We start from the raw sequence: 20722 nt of genomic DNA, 5'->3' as shown, positions 1-20722 counted from the left end.
TTGTTCTGACTTGTAAACTGTATTTGGCTAAAATATACCAAAAAGCATCCTTTTTTAAATTGAGATGAGCATATTCAAGAAAGAAAACAACTCACCTAAAGGTGTGAAGTCACTGAACTTAGCATATGTTGAATTTTCCTCCAGATGGTTTTTATTCAGAAATAGTGACTGCCACCATGGTAGCTTCATCTGCCAGAGAGGAACAATGGAAAGCTCAATTGTGGATGAAAGCTGAGAAGGCACACCTTGAAAGTCCCTTATTACTCTAAAATTAAGCAATTGTATTGCCTTCCTAGCTGGGATAATTGGACTGGTAATTGAAGTCTACATTCTTCTCCCAGAGATGATCAAAATGCCTTCCTTTGAAAGACTTTCTGTCTGTCAGCAAGAAATGTGGTTAGATTAAAAGGACTGGGAACAGTCTGGGCTGCACACACCTTCCTATTAATTGAAATGGCCTTTCTGCATAGGACAACTTAATGTGGAAAAAAATAATTAGTGGACTATTTTCAGGAAATTCTAGTTACCAATTAGCGATTCAGTGAAGAAGGTGTAATGGACACTAGGGTGTGCGGTACCTTTAAGTATAGGCTCTTTCTTAAAAGAAGTCCAACTTTCTCAAATATTTTCTTACCATTATTACTGTCACTAATGAGGCTTAAGTATACAAATTATCATCCTTTCTGTCCCTAGAATGTGTCAAATAGACATTTAAATATTGGGGTAATATTTTGTTTCTCAGAATGAAACAAAGTAGATTATAGTTTAGCATCTTTCACAATCTGTTACCTACCTAAATGTTGCCATTTAAAAAATAAGCTTACTTAGAGACACAGACAGCTAAAATGTATGTATATACACAAATATAGGCATATATGTGCAGAGGCGTTTTTCAGTCTTTGAGCCTGTGGGGTCAGAAGCCAGGACAAAAAACAAAATGTGGATTTTGCCAGGTTCTGCAGTCATCTTCCATTTAAAATAGTTTAAAATAGGCTTTGTCCAAATATGAAAATTTTGTCACTAAGTTACTTTTTGCACAAGTTTGGTTAAACCAATGTAAAGCCACATGGTTTGCTTCCTACCTAATTTAAACAATATTAAAATTGGTGTCCATGTTGGCATTTGCAACATTTTAAAGAAATTATTTAGGTTGGCCTAGCTTGTTTGTTTTTTCTCCCTCTGAAAAAAAGATGTCCGTAAGAGACATAGCCTCTTGTTGGGAAGGTTTTCATTCTTTTTCTCCCTCCCTCCCTCTCTCGCAGACGCGTGCTTTTTTCTGTCAGCTAGCAGAGCCCATCCTTTCCGTCGGCTCAGCCGAGTAACTGTCTCTTTGGGTGACACGGGCCATCAGCCAACATGCAGCCACCGGCAGAACGCCGGCGCGGAGGTGCTCCAGTGCCCCGGGGATGCTGACAGCCAGGAGCCTCGGGCCCTGACCCCGGTGCACCTGCTCCGCTCCAGCACGGCTTCGGCACCGGCCGAAGCAGCCAGGATGCCGAAAGCCCCAGAGATTGCGTGGAGGTGGAGATCTGCAGGCTAACCTTGCTGGTGCAGGCATGGCCCGATAGCTGATAGGGTTAGTGTGTGCAAGATAAAATGGTCTTCAGGGTGACCGAGTGCCACGAATTGTCTTCGTAGACAATAAAAGGGCTGTCAGAAAGGTTAGTAAAACTCTTCAGGGAAAAGGGACCTTTTTTAACGGAGAAATTAATATTTATACAGTAGTTAAATAGCTCAACATCAGAAAGCATGAGTATATCTGAGCTCCTTATTCTAGCTGCCTTCATTTTAATAGTTAACTCAAATATTAGATTTGAGATATACATGCATGTAAGGAAGAATAAAACGTTTTGATTTTACTGTTTTATGTACTAGATACCCTATATTTGATGTACTTTTATAAACAAGTTCTTACTAGGAAAGTTCTGGATACGAGAATGCATAAACTTTAGTTTCAAGTCTTCTAATATATTCAGGATGCTGATTTAGAATGAAGTAGTCTGTTGTTGTTTTTCTTTAATTGGTACCTGTCTTATTGTTGGAAGAATGAAAAAAGCTCCCAAGAGAATTACTTCTGAAGTTTCTGCTCAACATAGAAGAGAGGTTATCGGTAAATCATACTTCATATTTGCCACATAGAGTTAGTATGCTAGGAGGCAGTATTTTATACTTGAAGATGAACCAAAACCCAAACAAATAACAAAACAAACAAACAAAAACCCCACCTGACTTTGGAAGCTCTTGTTTTTGTATATTCATCTTTAGATATGGAAACGGTTTCACTTAACTGGCTGATGTGTTCTTTTTGAATCAAATTTCTAGAGTTACAAAGTTGAGTTGTTAAAGGTGGAGGTCACTTCTGAAAACTGTAGAGAAGAAAACCTTCTTGGTGCTCTGTTCATTCAAACACTCCAATTATTTCAACCAGGCTTATGGTAACTGGATAAATTATTCTGTAACTTTCTGAAGTCACAGCAGAAAGTTTCTCTTTCCCAAGTTGAAAGTCAGATGTTCTGGTAGAAACTCAGCAGGAGTGAAGAGGCTTTCAGAGCATCTGCTAATGAAACTAGTCAAGGCCGTCAGATTCACATCTGTTTTTTCTTTGTTGGTCACAAACTTTATTTTGGTAAAAGAGGGCTTGACTACAGTCAGAAGGATATGAAGTCGTAATACTACTTCTGAAATAAAAGATAAAATGGTAGAACTTGTACTATTTTCTCCTATATTGGTTCACTATACCAGCATGGCCATTTGCTTAGAGTTTCTGTAAAACAGTCTATCTTCTGAAAAATACCCAGAATTGTAACCTAATTGTACCGTTGTGAGGAAAATCTGTCTCAACAGAGCATTTTTTGCAAAGTTTTCTTATATGCATTGTAGGATATTTTTATTAGGTTGAAGGACATTAAGCTGTATTCTTCTTTGGTTACTAGGGCAACAAGGAAGTCTCTGCTTCGTCCTAGACACAAATTCTCTTCAGGCTATGCAATATCATATAAACTCTGGTATCTATCTGCCTTAGCTCCTACATGGGGATTGATGGGAGAGCAGAAATTTATGCCAGGTGGTTTGCCTCTTAATCCCATTATTTTTATTTTACTTTTTCTTAAGTTTTAGTGACCCAAAGCTAGGTTCATTGCAAAAGGTCAAATTATTTAGAAAGTAAATAAATGAAAGCCACTATGGCAATGCAGTTCATGTCCATACGTAATGCTCGATTCTACAGACCAGATAGTGGCAATCAAATTGTCAGAGGTGAATTTTGTGATCCAGGCTTGCATACATTTTCAGAGGCTAGATCTGGGTAGTGCTGAAAGTCAGCAGCTCTGACGTCTTGCAGTAAGAAGGTTCTTACCTCGACATGGAGGAGAAACTGTTGCTTTCTGTGTGGTTCTGACTGGACGGCACGACACGATCATTCCTGAACTCTAATCCTTTGGAAGCAGGTGATGCTACTAAGAAGGTTTTGAATTAATTGTCAGGCCTATTCTTGAAGACTGTAAAAGTGTAATTTTAATGAGCTAGAGAAAATCCTATTAGAATAGTTTAAATAAGTTTTGCAGTGGGATTTTTATCAGTGATTATAAATTGGTTAAAGGAATATAAGAGTGTGTTCACTTTAAAGAGTGAAATAATATCTTACAGAGCTATAGTCTTCTGGACCTTTCAAAATGCATATGCATTTGACTATTTTTGCTAGCCCAAGTTTTTACGTTGGGTATCCGTTAAGAAGTTTCACTGTCTGTAGTTTAAATAAACGAGGATAAAGAGATTGAACTTGTCATTAACTTATGCTTGAGCTTTAGTTAATTCTGTAAAATCTGGTTAATTCACTTTGCTTTCATAATTCTAGGATATATGTCTATCTTGAATCCTGTAAGTACGATTATCAGTTCCTCTACATAAATGAATAGCTATAAATATTTGTATAGCTTTGACATTTGTTTCTCAGCCCATTTTCTATGGAAACAAGCCTTATGCAACTCAGTTGTCTGCTTGTCTCATCTTCCTTCGTCACCTGCAAGTAAGTTTTGAATTCTGTGGCAAAGTTAAACTAAATTAAATGCTAGGACAAGTTCCCAAAGAGGTCGTGGAAGGTCTGTCCTTGGAGGTTTTCAAGACTGAACTGTACATGGCCCTGAGCAAGCTGGCTGAGATCTGCTGGCTGATCTTGCTCTGAGCAGGTAGTTGGACTAGAGACCTCCCGAGGTCCCTTCCTGCCCCAGTGGGTCTGTGGTTTGATGTCTGGAACGAATTAGAAATCTAAATAATGATTAAGTTCTGTCTCAGTTGTGGGAAAGACACCCTGTCAGTGCTCTAGTTGTGGAAGAAACTGTGGCATGTGCTCAGCCCTAATTATGGACTGGATAATGGTGAGGGGAAGAGTTGTAGGCAGAAGGAAAAACTTCAGAGCTTTCGATACAGCATTGAACAACTCTATAAGAAACTAGACCTACCATTGTCCTCATAAATTACTTTGCAGACTCTGTGTTTTATAGAACGGCTGGATGCTGCTTCAGCTTTTACAAATGGAATATAAACAATATCTTCGTCTCAAAGGTTTTTCTTTAACCCAGCTATAGGCATAAACTTTGATATGTCTGAATTGGTACAAATCTCTTTGGTCACTTCCCTTCTTCTCCCCCACCTTTGTCAATGCTTCCTTATGCAGTAAGTTTGCAGTATATTTAAAAATATTACAGTAATTTATCTAAAGGATTGCATGTCAAGAGATATGCTCCTGAGAGAAATTTCTTGTGACAAAGCATATATTGATAGATAAGTGATAATGCATGTTAGGGTCACTGTTAAGTTCTTTGAACACAGCAATGTAATAAATTAAAAATATGAAACAATTAGAACCCGTAGATTTGCTGTATGATATGCAGGAGGCTTATATTGCATTTACTGGGTATCTGCATTTTTCATTGCCTTTGCAAAGGGATGTATTCAATCCTACATCATCAGAATAGGCAAGCTTTTTGACCTTGTAGAAGTTTTGTACAGAGAAGCAAGGAGGAGGAAGAAATCCCTCAGTGTCAGCATATTTTTTAAGATATTGTGAGCCCTTGGAGTTTCTGCTCAAGCCAGTGGTGTTGAAGTGAGGTAACAGTCTGAGGCACACCTAATCCAATAGCTTTATTCTCTCTGATGGCAAGCTTGTTGTTGGCGCACAGTCTGCCCTAATGTATCTGTTTGCAATACTTGTAAAGAAAACCTGAAGATTTATGGTGTTACATAGCCTACTGCTGAGAATAGCTGGGATGCAGGGTGTTTTTCTCTTGAAGAGCAAGCAAAACTGCTAATGCATCCTTCAAGATGTTCAGATTGCCTCCATTGCTAAGGATGGAAGACCTCAGAAGTGTTTACATGCCATAAGCATTCAGAAGTTAAAGCTGACAGCTGCTGTTTTCTTCGGATGGAAAATGGAGTTACAGAGTTCAAGGGAGTTGCTAGAAATCGCAGTCAGTCTTGTAACAAGGGATGGAACTGAACGCTCATCTCTTAAATTGCGTGTCAGCACTCCTCTCGCTTGATGTTGAATGTGTTTTCTGCAAAGTATCGAAGGATAAAGTTTAATTATAAGTAGTTATGTCTGAAAAAATGGTCATTTTAAAGAATTGTCTTTTTTTAAGACTTTAAAATACAAATAAAAAGTAGATGGTAGTCTCTTTAATTTTAGTATCTTCCATACGTTGTACATTTGGTAGGTACTGAAAAACTTGACATATCCAGTCATGCTCATTATATTGGAATAAACATTAATATATTAGCATGGCATATGGCTTAAAAAATATTTAAGGTCAGAAAACTAATACGGTCATCAAGAACAATTTTCAATTATGGACGCAAAGTTTAAATACTTAAATGAGGACTAATTTTCAAGATGTTGAGCCATTTCTACAGCTAGTAGCAGCAATTTTCAAAAAATTAGATGCTCAGCTTTAGTGTCTGGAAATTTTGAGCAAGAACTTTGTATTTAAGCAACTATGCTGTGCCTCATAATTTGTTCATAGTTTTCTTGACAAGTAGACTTCTTTCAATGCAAACTGAGTATAGAGACAGGAAATAAGTGAAATGGATGCACCTGCGAGAATCTCAGATTTGTAGAACATTCTGATTTTCCTGTTGCTTTTAGAAACAAGAGAATTAGTCATGATGGAAAAAGTCAGGTAAAACGCTTGCATTCTATATAGATTGGAAACTTGGGGTTACTGCTTTTTAAACTATACCAAGGAATAGGAAATTCTTATTTGAAAATTCCAGTGTTCCTAAGTTGCTAAATGTGGCAAGCACTTCAGGATTTCAAAAAGATGATGTTGATGCTCGATTGTATAAGATGAGAATTTTGATTGGCATAGGGAAGGAACTCAAGGATTAAAATATTGTTTGGGTATGCTCACAGCAAACTTGCTGCTAAGCACGTAGATATTATATATCACCTAGAGTCTTTTCAGTCTTGATAATAGACTTCAGTGTTAGCTATTAATTTTAATGGTAGATATTAGGCAGAGGTGTCCTGTTTACAGTGAAAGCTAACCTCTTCTTTGCGAAGGCTTTCGAGCATCTGAAATGCCAGTAGATGAGAACTGCTGTTACTCCTGTCATGGGCTCCTTGCTGTCATCCCCAGTGCTCAAAGTGCTGTTTGCCTGTCACATTCTATGCCAGAGCCTTACTTCAAGGGGAACCGATAATGCCATTGAACATAGTTTAAACATTCATGGAGTTCTGCAAACTTGCTGAGAAAAGGTCTCCGTAAAGTCTTGATGGTCAGGGATTTTTCTTTAGGACTTAGCTTTAGTGGAGAGTGAACTCTTCACCCACAGGGCATGTCGGCAGGCCATTGAATTTTCAGGTGGTATTGCTGTTTTACTGTTGTGACATTTACCATTGGGTGACAGAGCTGAAGGTAGGCTATATCTGCAGTGACTTGCAGAAGCAGGCTGAACACATGGAAGGAGTTTATCGTTACTCTAGTTCTCCCATGAGATCTTCGATGCAGAAAATCCTCTATAGATAAAAATTTCTCTCTGAAGTGATTGGAAACGACCTGGAAAGTTGTGTAGTGTCCTTCGTACAGAAACGATATGCATCATCCTGTTGCCTCTGTTGCAGCAAAGGAATGTAGGTTTACAGGGAGGCCTTTGAGTATGTGTATTGGATAGTACCATGCGCTGTTCTTGTCCCTTGTAAGGTCTCAGCTGTAAGCTGCCTAGAAATAATGTGTTCAAGTTCTTTGGTTGAAAAGTGCTTATAGTAACAGTTGGGAAGCAAATATATGTAGTGCTTTGTTACATTGGGTTTTGTTGTTGTTGTTTCTTGGGCTTTTGCTTGGAAGAGAACCATTTCCTCTAATTACGTACACGCACAGTACCAAGGGTGAGCCTGCCAAACAACTTCAGCAACACTGGCATTGGTTGAGACTTTTTCTAGACCTTGAAACCAAACTGGAATGTGTAAGCTGACTGTAATAACCACAGAATTGAATTGTCTTTAAAGTATTTTATTTAAGTTGAGGTGATTATTTCCAGAAAGTTTCATGTACAAGAACAAAGATAGTTTCTGAAGCCTCCTCAGAAGCGATATGGTGTACTGGTTATTTATTATTCTAATATTATTCTTCAAGTTGTTTTATAGTTATTATTTAATTTGCTGTCCTATGAGTAAGTACAATTATCCTGACTTTATTTATATACCTCAGTCTATCCATCTGAAGAGTTTGTTTCCCAAAGGCTATATAACGAGTTCATGTCAAAGCTTAGAACAAAATGTTAAGATCCCTAGTCCTGCAATTAGGCCATACACTGTTCTTTATAGCAGACTAATTCATGACTCAGCCACCTAATTGCAGTGGGACTTCCAATAAGCTCTTTAACATCTATTCTAAAAATGATTTTAAGGCTCTTTTTTTAGTTGGGAGTTGTTGCTTAAGTAATTAAATCCTTACACAATATAGCTTACAAAACTGAATATTGAATGCAATTAATTGGTAAACTGGAATGACTTGTTTGCATCAGAATGGTGGGGGTTTTACAGCTGTTCTGTATAGATTTACCTGAGAAGCTGTAATAATTTCCATTAGAGAGCGAAGTGCTCAAACTTTGCAGAAACCTACTTATTTTTAGATTTGTATATCTATCTCCTGACACATTCTATACATGTATACAGGTATAGGCACATCTTCATTGGTGTTTTGGTTTGCAGGACTCCATGGAAAAAGATACAGCTCTGCAGACTGAGCCCCTGCTGTTGATTTAATTCATAATGTTAAAATTTTTAAAGCTATCAAAATACAAAGAATCAGGGTTTCGAAAAAGTGCAATGTCTTCTCTGGCTGAATTTCTTAAGACAGGGTAATAATTGCTTTAGAAGTATGTATATATTTTTCTTGCTGCTTTGGTTCAAGAATTGGAAGCTTTCAATAAAGTGTTAAGATAGTTTGTTTTCCCCGTGACAATTCTGTGGTCTTGCTTCCTCTCATCCTGGTGTTAGAGAGGCTCAGAATCAGACTAGGGAACACTGTGTGTCTTCTCTTACCCTCTGAAGCTGATGCGAGTTTTAGCTATTGAGGATTCTGCATTAAATGTCCAAGGAATTGTGTTAAAGGGATAAGAAAAAGTCTTGATAGTTACGCTTGGAGTATGTTCTTTCTCGATGAGGAAACTTCTAATTCAAGTTATGACAGATTTTACTGCAGGCAATCTAAGTTTGCAAGTTACATAACAAAATAATGTTTAGTAATATTTAAGTATGAATTTGCAGACAATCTAATAGATTTAACTGTAATTTCTGATACTTTATTTCATATTGCCCAGAATTCTTTTACTGTGTATTTTGGCAGGATTCTGACTACAAATTTTTTGTAAGTCTAAAATGAAGAATAATTATTTTTACTGATTTTCTGATATTATTTGCATCATTGTTGTCCCTAATATCTTTAGCCCTTAAATTACATTCCTTTTTGAAATATGATCAAAACTGCCAGAAAGACATTCTTTAAAAAAAAAGAGGGGGGGGAGGGGGAAGACACCCTGCATGTAGAAGAAGATGATAAAGGTGGTTTAGTACTGGAGGCTCCTTTTGATTAGGAATAGTTATCATGGATAGATACCTTTACATTTCAGTGGTCCCAGTATTTAACAGGTAAAGCCAGAAATCATACATCTTTCCATAAACTTCAACAGGACTTAAGCTAGTTATGAGAAATAGTCTTTAAGAATACATGTTTTTTTTTCTCTTAATTTGTTTTTATTATACAGAATTGGTTGAAGATATTTGGCTCTGATATGAAGTTCAGGCAAAAATCCTAGAAAATATGCAAAACTTCCAGAATGTGAAGTTAGAAGGCAGGAATCCATTTGAACTTTTTAATGTCTTCTCCTGTACTGGTCCATCTTGCTTCTGCCCCCACCCGCACTTTAGGGGTACTGGGCAATCTCTAGCACGATTGAATGCAATCAGATCAGTTTATTAGCCTTGGTGTACATAATTTTTTTAATTCTTACTCTTTTATTCTTCATTTTTATTATATTTTCACTGCATGTCATCCTTGTTTTTATCTCTATCCAATGACACCTCTAACCAGAAATCTGAAAAGTACCTTGTAAAAGAGATTCAGACACAACGCCAGGTACTGGCCATGTTTTTTCTCTCTGAATGAGAGTGGAGGTATTAAAAATGGGAGGTAAAAATCTCTGAAGATCATTTACATACCATTCATCTTGAGGCTTTCTAAATGTTTTAAGCTGTTATTCAAAGTATACATATTTACCTAAACAGAAATGCGGATGATGTATGTGCCATGTGAGGTAAGATAAAATATAGAAGCTGTTTATCGCTGTGTGGTATGTAAGGCTGTGTAGTCAGTGGTCCATAGCTAGGCCACATAAAACATTTCAAAGTCTGTATATTTATTGATTCCACATGGCTATGGTGTCCATCCTCAGGAAAACTGAAGGGTTTACTCTGGCCTGTTGGTCCCAGCAGCTCGTTAAAGATGGATAACAGGGTGAGTTTTAGCATTGAATAGTTATCTGGGACTGGAAAATTCATGCTGGTTGTCTTTTATGTATCTTGCAATAGTGATATCCTAGATATGATGGTATTTGACTCTGCACCAGTGTCTTTTATGGGGCTATAAATGACTGCATTCGTGTTATCTCTTCAGGAGTTGCCACTGCTCGGTATCTGTCATATTGGAGCTTAAGACAGTGAGATCATTTAAACAGGGTGAAGTACCATGTTCTTTAAACGTGTTCTGCAAACACGTGTAATTGGTCTTGCAAAAATTTGTTCCTGAAGAGGTCTTGAAAAGTCAAGCCTTCCCGTGCTGCATTTGAGTATATTTCTTACAAGCTCTGCTATGATGTTTGCCCTAAAATACATACTGCCCTGCGCTGATACAGATGAAACTGGCAGCAGTTCTCACTTTCAGGCAGCCCTCCTGCTTTTCATTAGAAATGATCAGTGCTGAGAAAATTGGATTTTCCTGCTCCAGGAGCAAGGAGCAGAAGAACTGTGCCACTTCTCCGGCACTAAGGGGACAGGCAGGGGGAGATGGGCTGCCCTGAAAGGCAAGACCTCTGCCCAGCTCCCGGGGTGGGCTGAGCTGTCCTTGCACGCATCCCGCAACGGCAGCGGCAGCAGCCTGGCTTTTCAGGTCTCTAGTATAGGTGGTGGGGTTTTTAGCCTCTTTTGCTCCGCTAAAAGTATTTGCGAGTAGGTTAGATCCTACTTGAAGCTTTTGGAAGGATTCGTGAATTCCTGGGTTTGATTTTTTTTTTTTTTTTTTTGTGGTTGTATGGAAGTGTTCTGCATTACTGCTTTGGCGTTGCAAGGTGGCTCTTTTTTTCCTTTGTAAAAAAGCTGTTTTCCTCTTGGGTCACTGAAATTCAACAGGGTGAAAAGCCTGTGAAGAAGAGATGTTCTCCTTCCCTTCAAATTTCATTAGAATGGTGTAGTTCCACCACATCCAAGCAATCACCCTTTCCCACTGTGGGCCTGTGCTGCCACACACCCCCTCAGCGGTGGGTGAGCCAACATCTGGCCAGTCCGAAGCGAAACTCTGCGAATAGCAAGTATTGCCTCCAGGAGCAGGCTGAAGTCGCCTCCGGCAAGATCAGCAGCCGTGGTAAGAAGAGCGTTGAGCCAGGGATCTCCTCCGTACTCATCAGAAATAAATTTTCCCAGGATATGCCAAGTGGGGCAGGAAGCTTGAGCTTCAGAGCTTGTAGAGCTTGATTTAGTTGAGGGCTAGGGTTTCCACAGTGTGTTCCCAGAACTCCAAAAGCTGGGAAGTACAGCATGGAGACCCTCGGGGACTCTGAATGAAGATAAGCAGGGGCTGGAACCACTGTGTAGAACCACATAATTTCCATAAAGACCTTTTAGTTCACATATGGCACTGTCCAATGCACAGTCAATCCATCATCGTCTCGGTATTTGGGGAGTACGATACACAGATGTCTGGTGTGGCTCTCCCATACTGCTGAGGGTCTGGCAGGACTGATACTGAACTGGATCTCATAAGCCTATACTGGAGCCAGTCTACTGCTCAGTACCCATGGACTGTTTTCCCATTATTTGCCATGTTCCAACCTCCATTATTCTAGATAATGGATACTGACTTTTCTATGTAGAAAGACAAATTGCGTGATTCTATATGTGTGTGTGTATATTACAGGCAGGCATAAGTGTATATATTTTTTAATATATATAAATATAAAATATGTCACACAGAATATACATATATAAAAAATATTTTCTCTGTAAAGTTGACTACTCAAAATTTAGGTAATACAAGGATGTATTTTGCAAGAGCAACTTTATTTTTGCCCTCTGAGGAGGTATTTGATAAGATGACATAATGGGAGTTTTGCAGAAGTATTTTCTTACACAATTTAATGTTGTAAAGTGATTACTGGATGACTCTGGATTATAAGATGAATAAGGCTATTGACTGTAGGATTCCCGGCTCATTTTAGGCTGTGAAGGTAGGTAGTGAATAGGATAAATGCAAGAGGCAAAAGCAGGACAAAGCAATACAGAAAAGTGCTTCTATCTGTTCCACCTAATAGTTCCTAGATGGTTCTGTGCAAATAAATTAAATTAGACTTTTCACATCTATCCTGTCAGCTCATCAGTTCTTCTTTTTGTACTGCAGTATGAAGCTTCGCTATTTCCACCGCTCCATTTCCCAGGTGCTGAGTACTCATAGTAAACAGATCCTTAGAAATTTAATTGCCCAGCTTTTCTGGGGTTCCTAAACCTTTTTAAGCACTTGAATACTTCAGTGGAACTGGCTATAAATCTGCAACAAGTGTGGGGGTTTTTTTATCTTGTATGTTTCTCAACAAATTGGAGTGATCTTGCAGAATGAGAAGAGAGGTGATCTTGTGTTTTAATTCTGGCTCGTCTACTACTTCACTGAATGCTTCTCAAGTGGCTGATTTGAATTTCTCAATTTTTCCCACTGGTAAAATTGAGAAGATACAGAATACCTGGAGGAGCTGGCGGCGGGTCGGAGGAAGTTTGGGGCCTTCAGATATCAAGAAGTGCAGTGAAGGTGTACCTGATTCCACTTTCATTGGCGGGTTTTTAATGCTGTACAGCAAATACAATAGGACACATGCATCTGAACAATAAAGATAAAGAGAAATATTGAATTGCTGTCTTATCTGTTGAATGCCATCCATCTTATGTAATTAAAGACTATGCTATCATGTGTTTAAACGCAGGAGGACAGATTTCAAGATGCTTGTGTGTATTTTGGTACTTAATTAATGGCAGCTTAGCTCTTGCAAGAGTTCCAAAGGTATCATTGTGCTAAATACTGTATATCCACAGAGTAAGAAACGGATTGTGTATCTTCAGATGGTAAATGAGGATAGGATAAATGGTGAAAGTGGGAGGAATTCTCTACAATTATTGACCACAGCCCCAGACTGTGGATTAAATGACATCTCCATAGTTAGCCAAGAGACATAACAAAGTTTAGAATTTCAGCTGCATCTTACGGTGTAGCGGGACCAATTTTTGATACCGCCGTGGTGGTGTAAGAGTTGCTGACGTGGTTGGAGAAGTTACTGCCTTTTTATCGTCTCTGCCTCTGTGGGAGCCCACCATCCCTGCAGTAGAGCAAGCTGCTGGGTGTTCCCAGCTCTGCTCTGCTGCCCTGCCAGGGAGGAATGAAGGGGGAGTAATAATAGGTGGCTTAAGGACAGTGACATCGTCAACTGCTGCAGGCGTCAGCCACGACCGTCGTCTGTCCACAGCTCAGACTTGGTCAAGTGATTTGCCTCAAAGCAGTTCTACTAAGCTAATATGAAGTAGAAAATCAGGTTTAAATTAGGAGGGAACCATCTTGTTTCTCTCAGATCTTCGTTTAGTTTAAGTGCTAAAAGCTATAATCAGATTTTCTCTCAGTCCTTGTTGCTTTCATGAGAAAACCTGTGTAAGACTATTTTGGAAGTGGGCCCAGTGGTGTTTTTTTCTCTGCTATGGCAAATATGTAAATTTAAAACCTGACTGAACACTTTAGTTCCATGTCTGAAGAGGGTTTATGCATGTAAGGATGGAAACCAAAAAAGTAAGGCATTTTAATTTAAAAAAAAAAAGGCACGAATCCCTCTTCACAAGGAGGTACAAAGTAATAAATTTTTCATAGCTTATATGATCTATTGTGCTGTGCAAGTTGGTGTTGAAGCAGAACTGTGATAGTATTACCTGGAAGTTATTTTTTTTTTTCTTTCTTTTCAGCTTGTTTAACTGCCGTAATGATGTGAATGCTGCGAGGCAGAGTTATATATTCAGTATTAGCTAATACATGTTTTTATATAGCAGTACTTTCGTGTGTATACAGTACTTGAAATGGGCTACATTTCCTGAAATTTCAAACGAATTTACTGGCCCTTTGGTTTTCTCCCTTTTATTGCTAATCTGAGAGTTCCGTATATATTAACCAAAGATAAATGTACCCTTGAAAGGGAGAGTGCTGCATCCTTATCGCAAGTAGGAAATACAACATGATACCTGTTCAGGGAGAAGGAGGACATAATGTTGAAGGAAGAGTTGGACATCCATCCTGTTCTTGCACTCTAACTGAGATTGCCAGCACAGAAAATATTATTATATTACTAGTTTTTGTAGTGTGGAAGTGTTCCTGACAGATTTCCTGGTGGGAAAGAAAATTCAGAGGAAGAAGCATTCCTTAAAACTCCAAGAAAGCTCGGGGGGGAAAGAGATGAGCAACAAATGGCTAGAATGTGAAATATGCAAAGCATTTTTTTTCAATGTAAAATTTTAAGATCATCCAAATGTCTCTTTCCTGTTGGGTCTGTACTGTTTGCAAATAGATGTTTACAGTTAGAATTTTGCCGGTTTTGAAATATAATTATTGCTGTTGTTTTTGTTTTGTTTTGTTTTAAACTGTAGGTATGAGAAGGTGCCAGTAATTCTGGTTGGTAATAAGGTGGACCTGGAAAGTGAGAGAGAAGTATCATCAAGTGAAGGCAGAGCCTTAGCTGAAGAATGGGGCTGCCCCTTTATGGAGACCTCTGCTAAAAGTAAAACAATGGTGGATGAGCTCTTTGCGGAAATTGTTAGACAAATGAACTATGCAGCACAGCCAGACAAAGATGATCCATGCTGTTCTGCATGTAATATACAATAGCATTAAAAATGACCTAACCTGGACTTAATTTGCAGAAATTTTGTAAGGTGGTAAAACTGTCTACTTCACTTCCTGGTTTGTGGGTCACTTGAAATACATCTGTAGTGAAGTAGCAACATTAACTCAGAGCTGAGCATTGAAAGTCAATCACTGACTCTGAATATAATTGGGTTAAATGACCACATCTCACCCGGTTTTTCCCTTTGAGCACCTGCAATTTTATGGCATAGCCAGTTGATCTACAGGGTTGTTCCAGTTGAGCATGCGTGTGTTGTCATCTCAGACAGCAACAACAGCAACTATTTCCGGAGAAGCTGGAAAACTTTTGGAAATGGGAAACAAAAGCAGCGGAGAGAATACGTCTGAAGACCATTCACAACTAGCATAAGCGCGAAAGGAGAGCCAAGTCTTTCAGTGTCTAATTACCGTGCTTCAGGACGTGCGCTATCACTTGTGGCCAAGTTTGTTCAGTCAAATATGTTGATTTCACCAGAACTTCTGACAGTGTTAGAAGAAGAGGCTACCAGAGACCTATATATATAGTTTGGATTTTTTTCAAAATTGATGCTATTATTTCTACACTTTATCCCACATCTTGAAATAGAAAACATTGAATCAGTGTGTGAAATGAGAGGCAAGATCTGAAAACAAATGACGGGTGAAGAAACAGTCTGGCATTGGAATGTTTTAAATCTTTCATTTTGCTGCTCAAAAATGGAGGATCGCTTCAGGTTTTGGTCTGCAAAAAGCCAAACAAACCCTCTGTTTACAAAGCAGGAAGCATCTTTATTTATCACTTTACTGAACCAGGAGGAAGCAACTGTGATGAAAAAAAATTGCTGAGCCTTACTAACAAGGAACACTTTAATAGATTAACTAGTACCATCTTGTAAGGAAAATTAAGCCATGTTGCATCCATATGTTCCCTTCTGCAGAAACCTCGTGGGACAGTATGAACATCCTGCATTTTTAAGTTTGTTAAAGACAACAGTTTTTCTTGCCTTTAAGGGCTACGTTCTCTGGTGTGATCCCTAACTAACCTTTGAAAATCAAGTTTGCTATTTGATAGCTTTAATGTTGAAAAGTTAAATTGAATAACCATGTGAAATCATTTGGTTCAGAGGTGAAATAGTTACGGTTGTAATTCCTTAGGTGAGTGTGGAAATGGCTCTTTAATTGCCTGACACACTATTCAAAGGTTGCCCCAATTATTGGAGTGTTAAATGGTGGGAGCAAATATTTTATTTTGAAAGGATGCTCGAGCTCTGACTTGCTAGTTTCATAGCAGTGAAGTATTTATCATTTGCATGACTAATGGCACAGAAATACCTATTCCGAAGTCTTACAATCAAAGTATAGAAAAGATTTCAATCACAATGTTTAGATTTTAAATGCTGGAGAGATTGTCTTGAGCTGGATTTTTATAGGTAAAATTGGCCATAAAAATACAGAGTCACTGAGCCTGTGGTCTAAATAACACCATGCGTTTATTAGTTTTTCAATCTTGTGCAGTAACAGTGTAGTTCCTTGTGTTTAAATGAGTGAAAACAGGGGTGCTGGGGTGTGTGCGTGTGTGTGTTGAGCGTGTATGTGTGTGTGTATATGGCCCTTAGAAATGCTGTAATTGGAGTTAGGTTCGAGAGTTTTGCCTCCATCTGCAGAACTTCCTAAAAACGCTCTCATCTGCTACAAAGGAAACTTGAGTACAAAACGCTTTGCAGATTTTCATACATAAATATCCTTAACATTTTGAATTATAGTTCAGTGGATGATAACTAAAGGAAACCATATTAATGGAAGAGAACTGGCCATCTCTGCCCTTAATCTTTCAAGACCTTTCCACAACCAATGTATCACAGGGCATTAGATGTCACAAAACATTAAGCCTTACTAGAACGTCAATGTAGCCCGTTTCCCACCTACCTTGCAGAGCTTTCGTTACTGTACTTTGTTCTCTTAGGGAGATAGGCACACCGTTTATGTCTGGCATCTGAATGCCCATTCTGGGTGCTCTGAATTGCCCTCCTAGAGGCACCTACCTCTTTCCATTGACTATATAGCAAACTTAGGCTTTTAACTTTGGTCCTCCGAGTCACGCAATTTACATGCCTAAACTAGATGGTATGAATGTTCTCTTACCCCCCGCCCGCCCAACGGGTCAGCCGCCATGCTTAAGCAAGATGTGAGATGTTGGATTAATGATATTTCAATGTTTAAAATATCTAGATTGGGGAAGGGTTTATTGAGCAGTACAACCTATCGGTAAAACAGCTTGTCAGTGCGAGGTCCGCTGCAAAGCGCTAAAAAAACCCAGAACTCCCCAAAAAACCCCAATTTGAAACCGAGTTGGAAGTGCATGTTATGCAATGTTATTCGCAGAGATGTTAAAATCTTACCTCACAGATTGTTCATCAACCAAGAAAATGGCATGAAGTACAACATGAACAGCCTAACAAGAAGTTCATAATATAAAACAGATGGGCTTTTAATATAGGAAAAATTGCACAGTAAATCTTTAACAGAAAATATTAATGAAAATATCTCCCGGTCTTGTTTCTTCATTACACTCTTATATTTTCAAAATAATAGGCTGTATGTAAGCTACCACACAATGTGGCGGGGGGGGAAAGCGTAAGTGTTGTTTTTCATTGTATAGTTCTGAGGAAGTAGTTATGCACTATTTGTATTTCCACTAATGTGAAGATAGTGGAGCTTGAATCAATGACAGTTGCACTCGACAGATTTTTCAAATTATAGGGGTAGCAGAAAGGGAGGTTGGTGAGCCACACGGCAGGTGCGTGGCTGCCCTGCGGGAGTCATTGGTCTTGGGTCACTGTTTCATTTGTACCCTGACAGGATTACCAGTTATAGTATTTGAAAGTTTCTTATAACATGCCTTAAAATATTATGATTTGTTCCAAAGACCCACTTTTCCTTTGGCTGTTTTTGTAGAGCTTTGTATTTTTCTACAAAGACAGCATTTCTCCAGTTTTGTTTTGTTTTGAAACGTTGCAACTTTTATTCTTTTAAGCTATGATAGTGAGAGCAACTGTTTCCTCTTTCCCTTAAAAATGCATACAAAAAAACCAGTCACAGCAAACAAACCGAAATCAGATCAAGAGTATTAAACATAATTGCATTGGGTTTTGGTTTGGTTTGGTTTTTTTCTGTCATGTCTGTCCCCCCGCCTGCCCCTTCAGAGCATCAAAAAAATTTTGGTGACACTTTCTGTTCTGGTTCTAGCCTCTCCCTAACCCCAGTGCTACAGTTGCCATTACTTTTCTGTGGGAAAACTACTGGTATTTGCTTTCCTGTATAGAATGTTGCCTAAAGATGTCAGCCATTTGGTTGGGGGGTTTTGTGCATGTTTGTTTTTTATTTTTTTATTTTTTTTTACCAGTGTGCCGTCAAAGCACTGGTTAGGCTTTAATTGTGAAACTCCGCAACAAAAGCAAATGTTTGACAACTGCAGGAGGCTTTTATCTGCATTGTTGTGCATCTGTTAATTCTTGATCAGGGTTTGAAGAAAGACTGAAGTGGGTTCTGGAATCAGGCTTAACGCTGTTGATTTGGAGTTTCCTAGGGGTGAATTAATGTATTTCACAGTTAATTGTTGAGCTCTAATACAACTGGCAACTTAAAATGGGGCAACAGTTTGTTTTGTAACAATGTCAGTTGTTTAAACCTTGATGTTTCAAATAAAACAAGAATTGTACATAGAACTCAATGCAAACTCAGCAGTTGTATTTGGAGTTAAATTATTTTAACAAATAAATTTATTTAATGAAATCTCCCTTGCATTTCCTGTATTGTCCATTTTGATTTGATCAGAAAGTTCATCCAAAGCTGACAAGGGCTGCCCAGTAATTTCAAACACCACTGTCAACTATTTGCGGTTCAGCTAAGTATTTCTTGCCAAAATGCTCTTCTGGTACAAATTAAATAGCAATAAGTAAAAAGCAAATATGCTTTAATTTTTATGGATGGATGCATGCTGTGATTTGAGTTATAAGCTTGATAAAGAATCATAGCAAGGGGGGAGGTTGTTTACTTAGAGGGATACACGTCAACAACAATCACTAAGACTCAGTGTTTGATAAGATATGGTTCTTGCTATGGCAAGAGAATAGTGCTTATTGTAAACTATAATACAATGATGTATGAACTTGGGCAATATATGATACAATTAATACGCAGAACTAGTTTTATAACACTGAGGTTGCAAAGGGTTAAAAAAAGGGTTGTTTGTTATATCAGCTGTTCAATTGATGAGTGTTTTGCAGGCTTTCAGCACCATACAAAAGGAGTTAGTGTTAGAAAGAACTTCAAATACAATTAGCCTTGCAGAGATTTATAAATGAACAGTTGAGCTAATGCTAACAGGATTATTCTAGCTAATTGGCACTGATCAGCAGTTACATTTTAGTCATGCCAGTATCACTAAAATACCCTGTTTTCAGTAATGATGGGTGCTTGGTAGTCTCTTGTTTTCATGTCATGCATGCCATAAGGAACAAGAAGCCCGAGGCTGGCACAGCTTAAAAGCTCCTAGTTCTATGGATAATATAGAAGGCTGACACATACCACTGATTTTATGTTTTTGATTTGCCGTTCATTCTTTAAACCAGTCCCAGGGGAACTTTTGCTGATGGGCTCTTGCAGTCCCTTTAATTTAGTAATATCCTTCTGTTTTGCCTGAGAACATACCTATACAGGGACAACAGGAATTCATTGGGCTGTTCTGAACAGTTCGAAAAAATACCAACGTGCAACATGCTCTTTCCAAATAACAGAACAACTAGAAAAACTTTGAATATTGTACTCTTAACAAATGCTTTCTCTGGGACCATCTCCCCCCGCTTTTTTTAAGCTACTTCAGGAAACTCATTAACTCTCTGAGAAAGCTTTGTAAAATATTTTGATTGGAAATAAATATCTTCTTATCAGTCCTCCATGGGTATCAGTCTTACTGAATCACCAGTCTTTGGTCACTACTTCTGTTGCTTGACCGGGGAGTCACTGGACTACATCTTCTGTGCCAAGTTACGCTCGGTAGTATTCTCTCCCTTGCTGTTTACCGGCTGCTTTGTGCTTTCTTCTCCATCGAAACGGCATACTTTTTCTAAGAGCAAGAAGAATTATTCTGAAATTGCTGACAACTTTTTTTATTGCTCTGTCTGGCTCACACAAATGTATGTGGTATGTAGTCATGTCTTCCTTTTGCAGGCACCAATTTGATTATTCTTTTCTAACAAAGATAAATTTCCAGCTTCTCCTGGCTCTGGATGCACTAGCACCCTAGTCAGTTGTCTTATGCATAATTCCTGTTCTGCCACAAAACCCGCAGAAAGACCATTTCTGTTTTCCTGTGCTAATTGCAGTCATGGAATTTGCAGATATTTTGAGCTGCAGGTTTCCCATCTTTCTTCATAGGGAGGTCAGTTAATGCCTGTTAGAATACGTTTGGATTTTGACTCCAGCTGTTACTTATTTGGACTTTGGTTGTCTGATAGTTGACACATGTTTTTCTTACCTTCTCACATTCGAGGTAAAAAGTGTTGAGTTAGTGTAACACTTAAAATTCCTTTATTTTTTTGCCTCAGCTCCTATAATTACACTCATCATGTGGTCTGTTAACATGTTCAAATGGCACTTCTTGACAAGTGACCGTAAAAGCACTATCTCAATAGCTGGGCTACCTAACTGTATTGAGTTGTATCTGTGCAAGCTTTACTGGATTTTGTGCCTATTTGCTTAGCAAAACCAGTCCAGCTTGGAAGCAGGAACTGGTGTTGCCCTCGCTCGGTCTCTGAGGCGCAGACCAGGCAGAGCCCACACCGACGTTCAGGCAGTGGGTTGCATTCACAGGCTGGATTACAAAGCGGGCGGACAGAAAAGCCGCGTTGCTGTGAGCTGGACACCGTGCGATAGTGGAATTGCTAACAGCAAATCTTCATCCCACTCTGCTGGAACTGTTTTTCTGTGTACTTTCAAGCACACTCATTTTGATTTGAGCGGAATATGAAATAGTTTAGGGAGCACTGAGAATT

General features: G+C 38.7%; 1 protein-coding gene across 1 annotated transcript in view; it reads left to right on the top strand.

The window, feature by feature from the left end:
- The window catches only part of RAP2A (RAP2A, member of RAS oncogene family), a 32102-nt gene extending 13683 nt beyond the window's left edge, over window positions 1-18419 (top strand). The window contains exon 2 of the mRNA XM_049816074.1: window positions 14435-18419. Coding sequence (XP_049672031.1) covers window positions 14435-14672 — 238 coding nt within the window. The 3' untranslated portion in view covers window positions 14673-18419. The remainder of the gene's footprint in view (window positions 1-14434) is intronic.
- Window positions 18420-20722: the final 2303 nt, after the last annotated feature.

Source organism: Accipiter gentilis, chromosome 13, assembly GCF_929443795.1.
Source record: "Accipiter gentilis chromosome 13, bAccGen1.1, whole genome shotgun sequence".
Lineage (NCBI taxonomy): Eukaryota > Metazoa > Chordata > Aves > Accipitriformes > Accipitridae > Astur > Astur gentilis.
The sequence above is the reverse complement of the archived record's forward strand: the minus strand, read 5'-3'. Positions and strand labels throughout refer to the sequence as shown.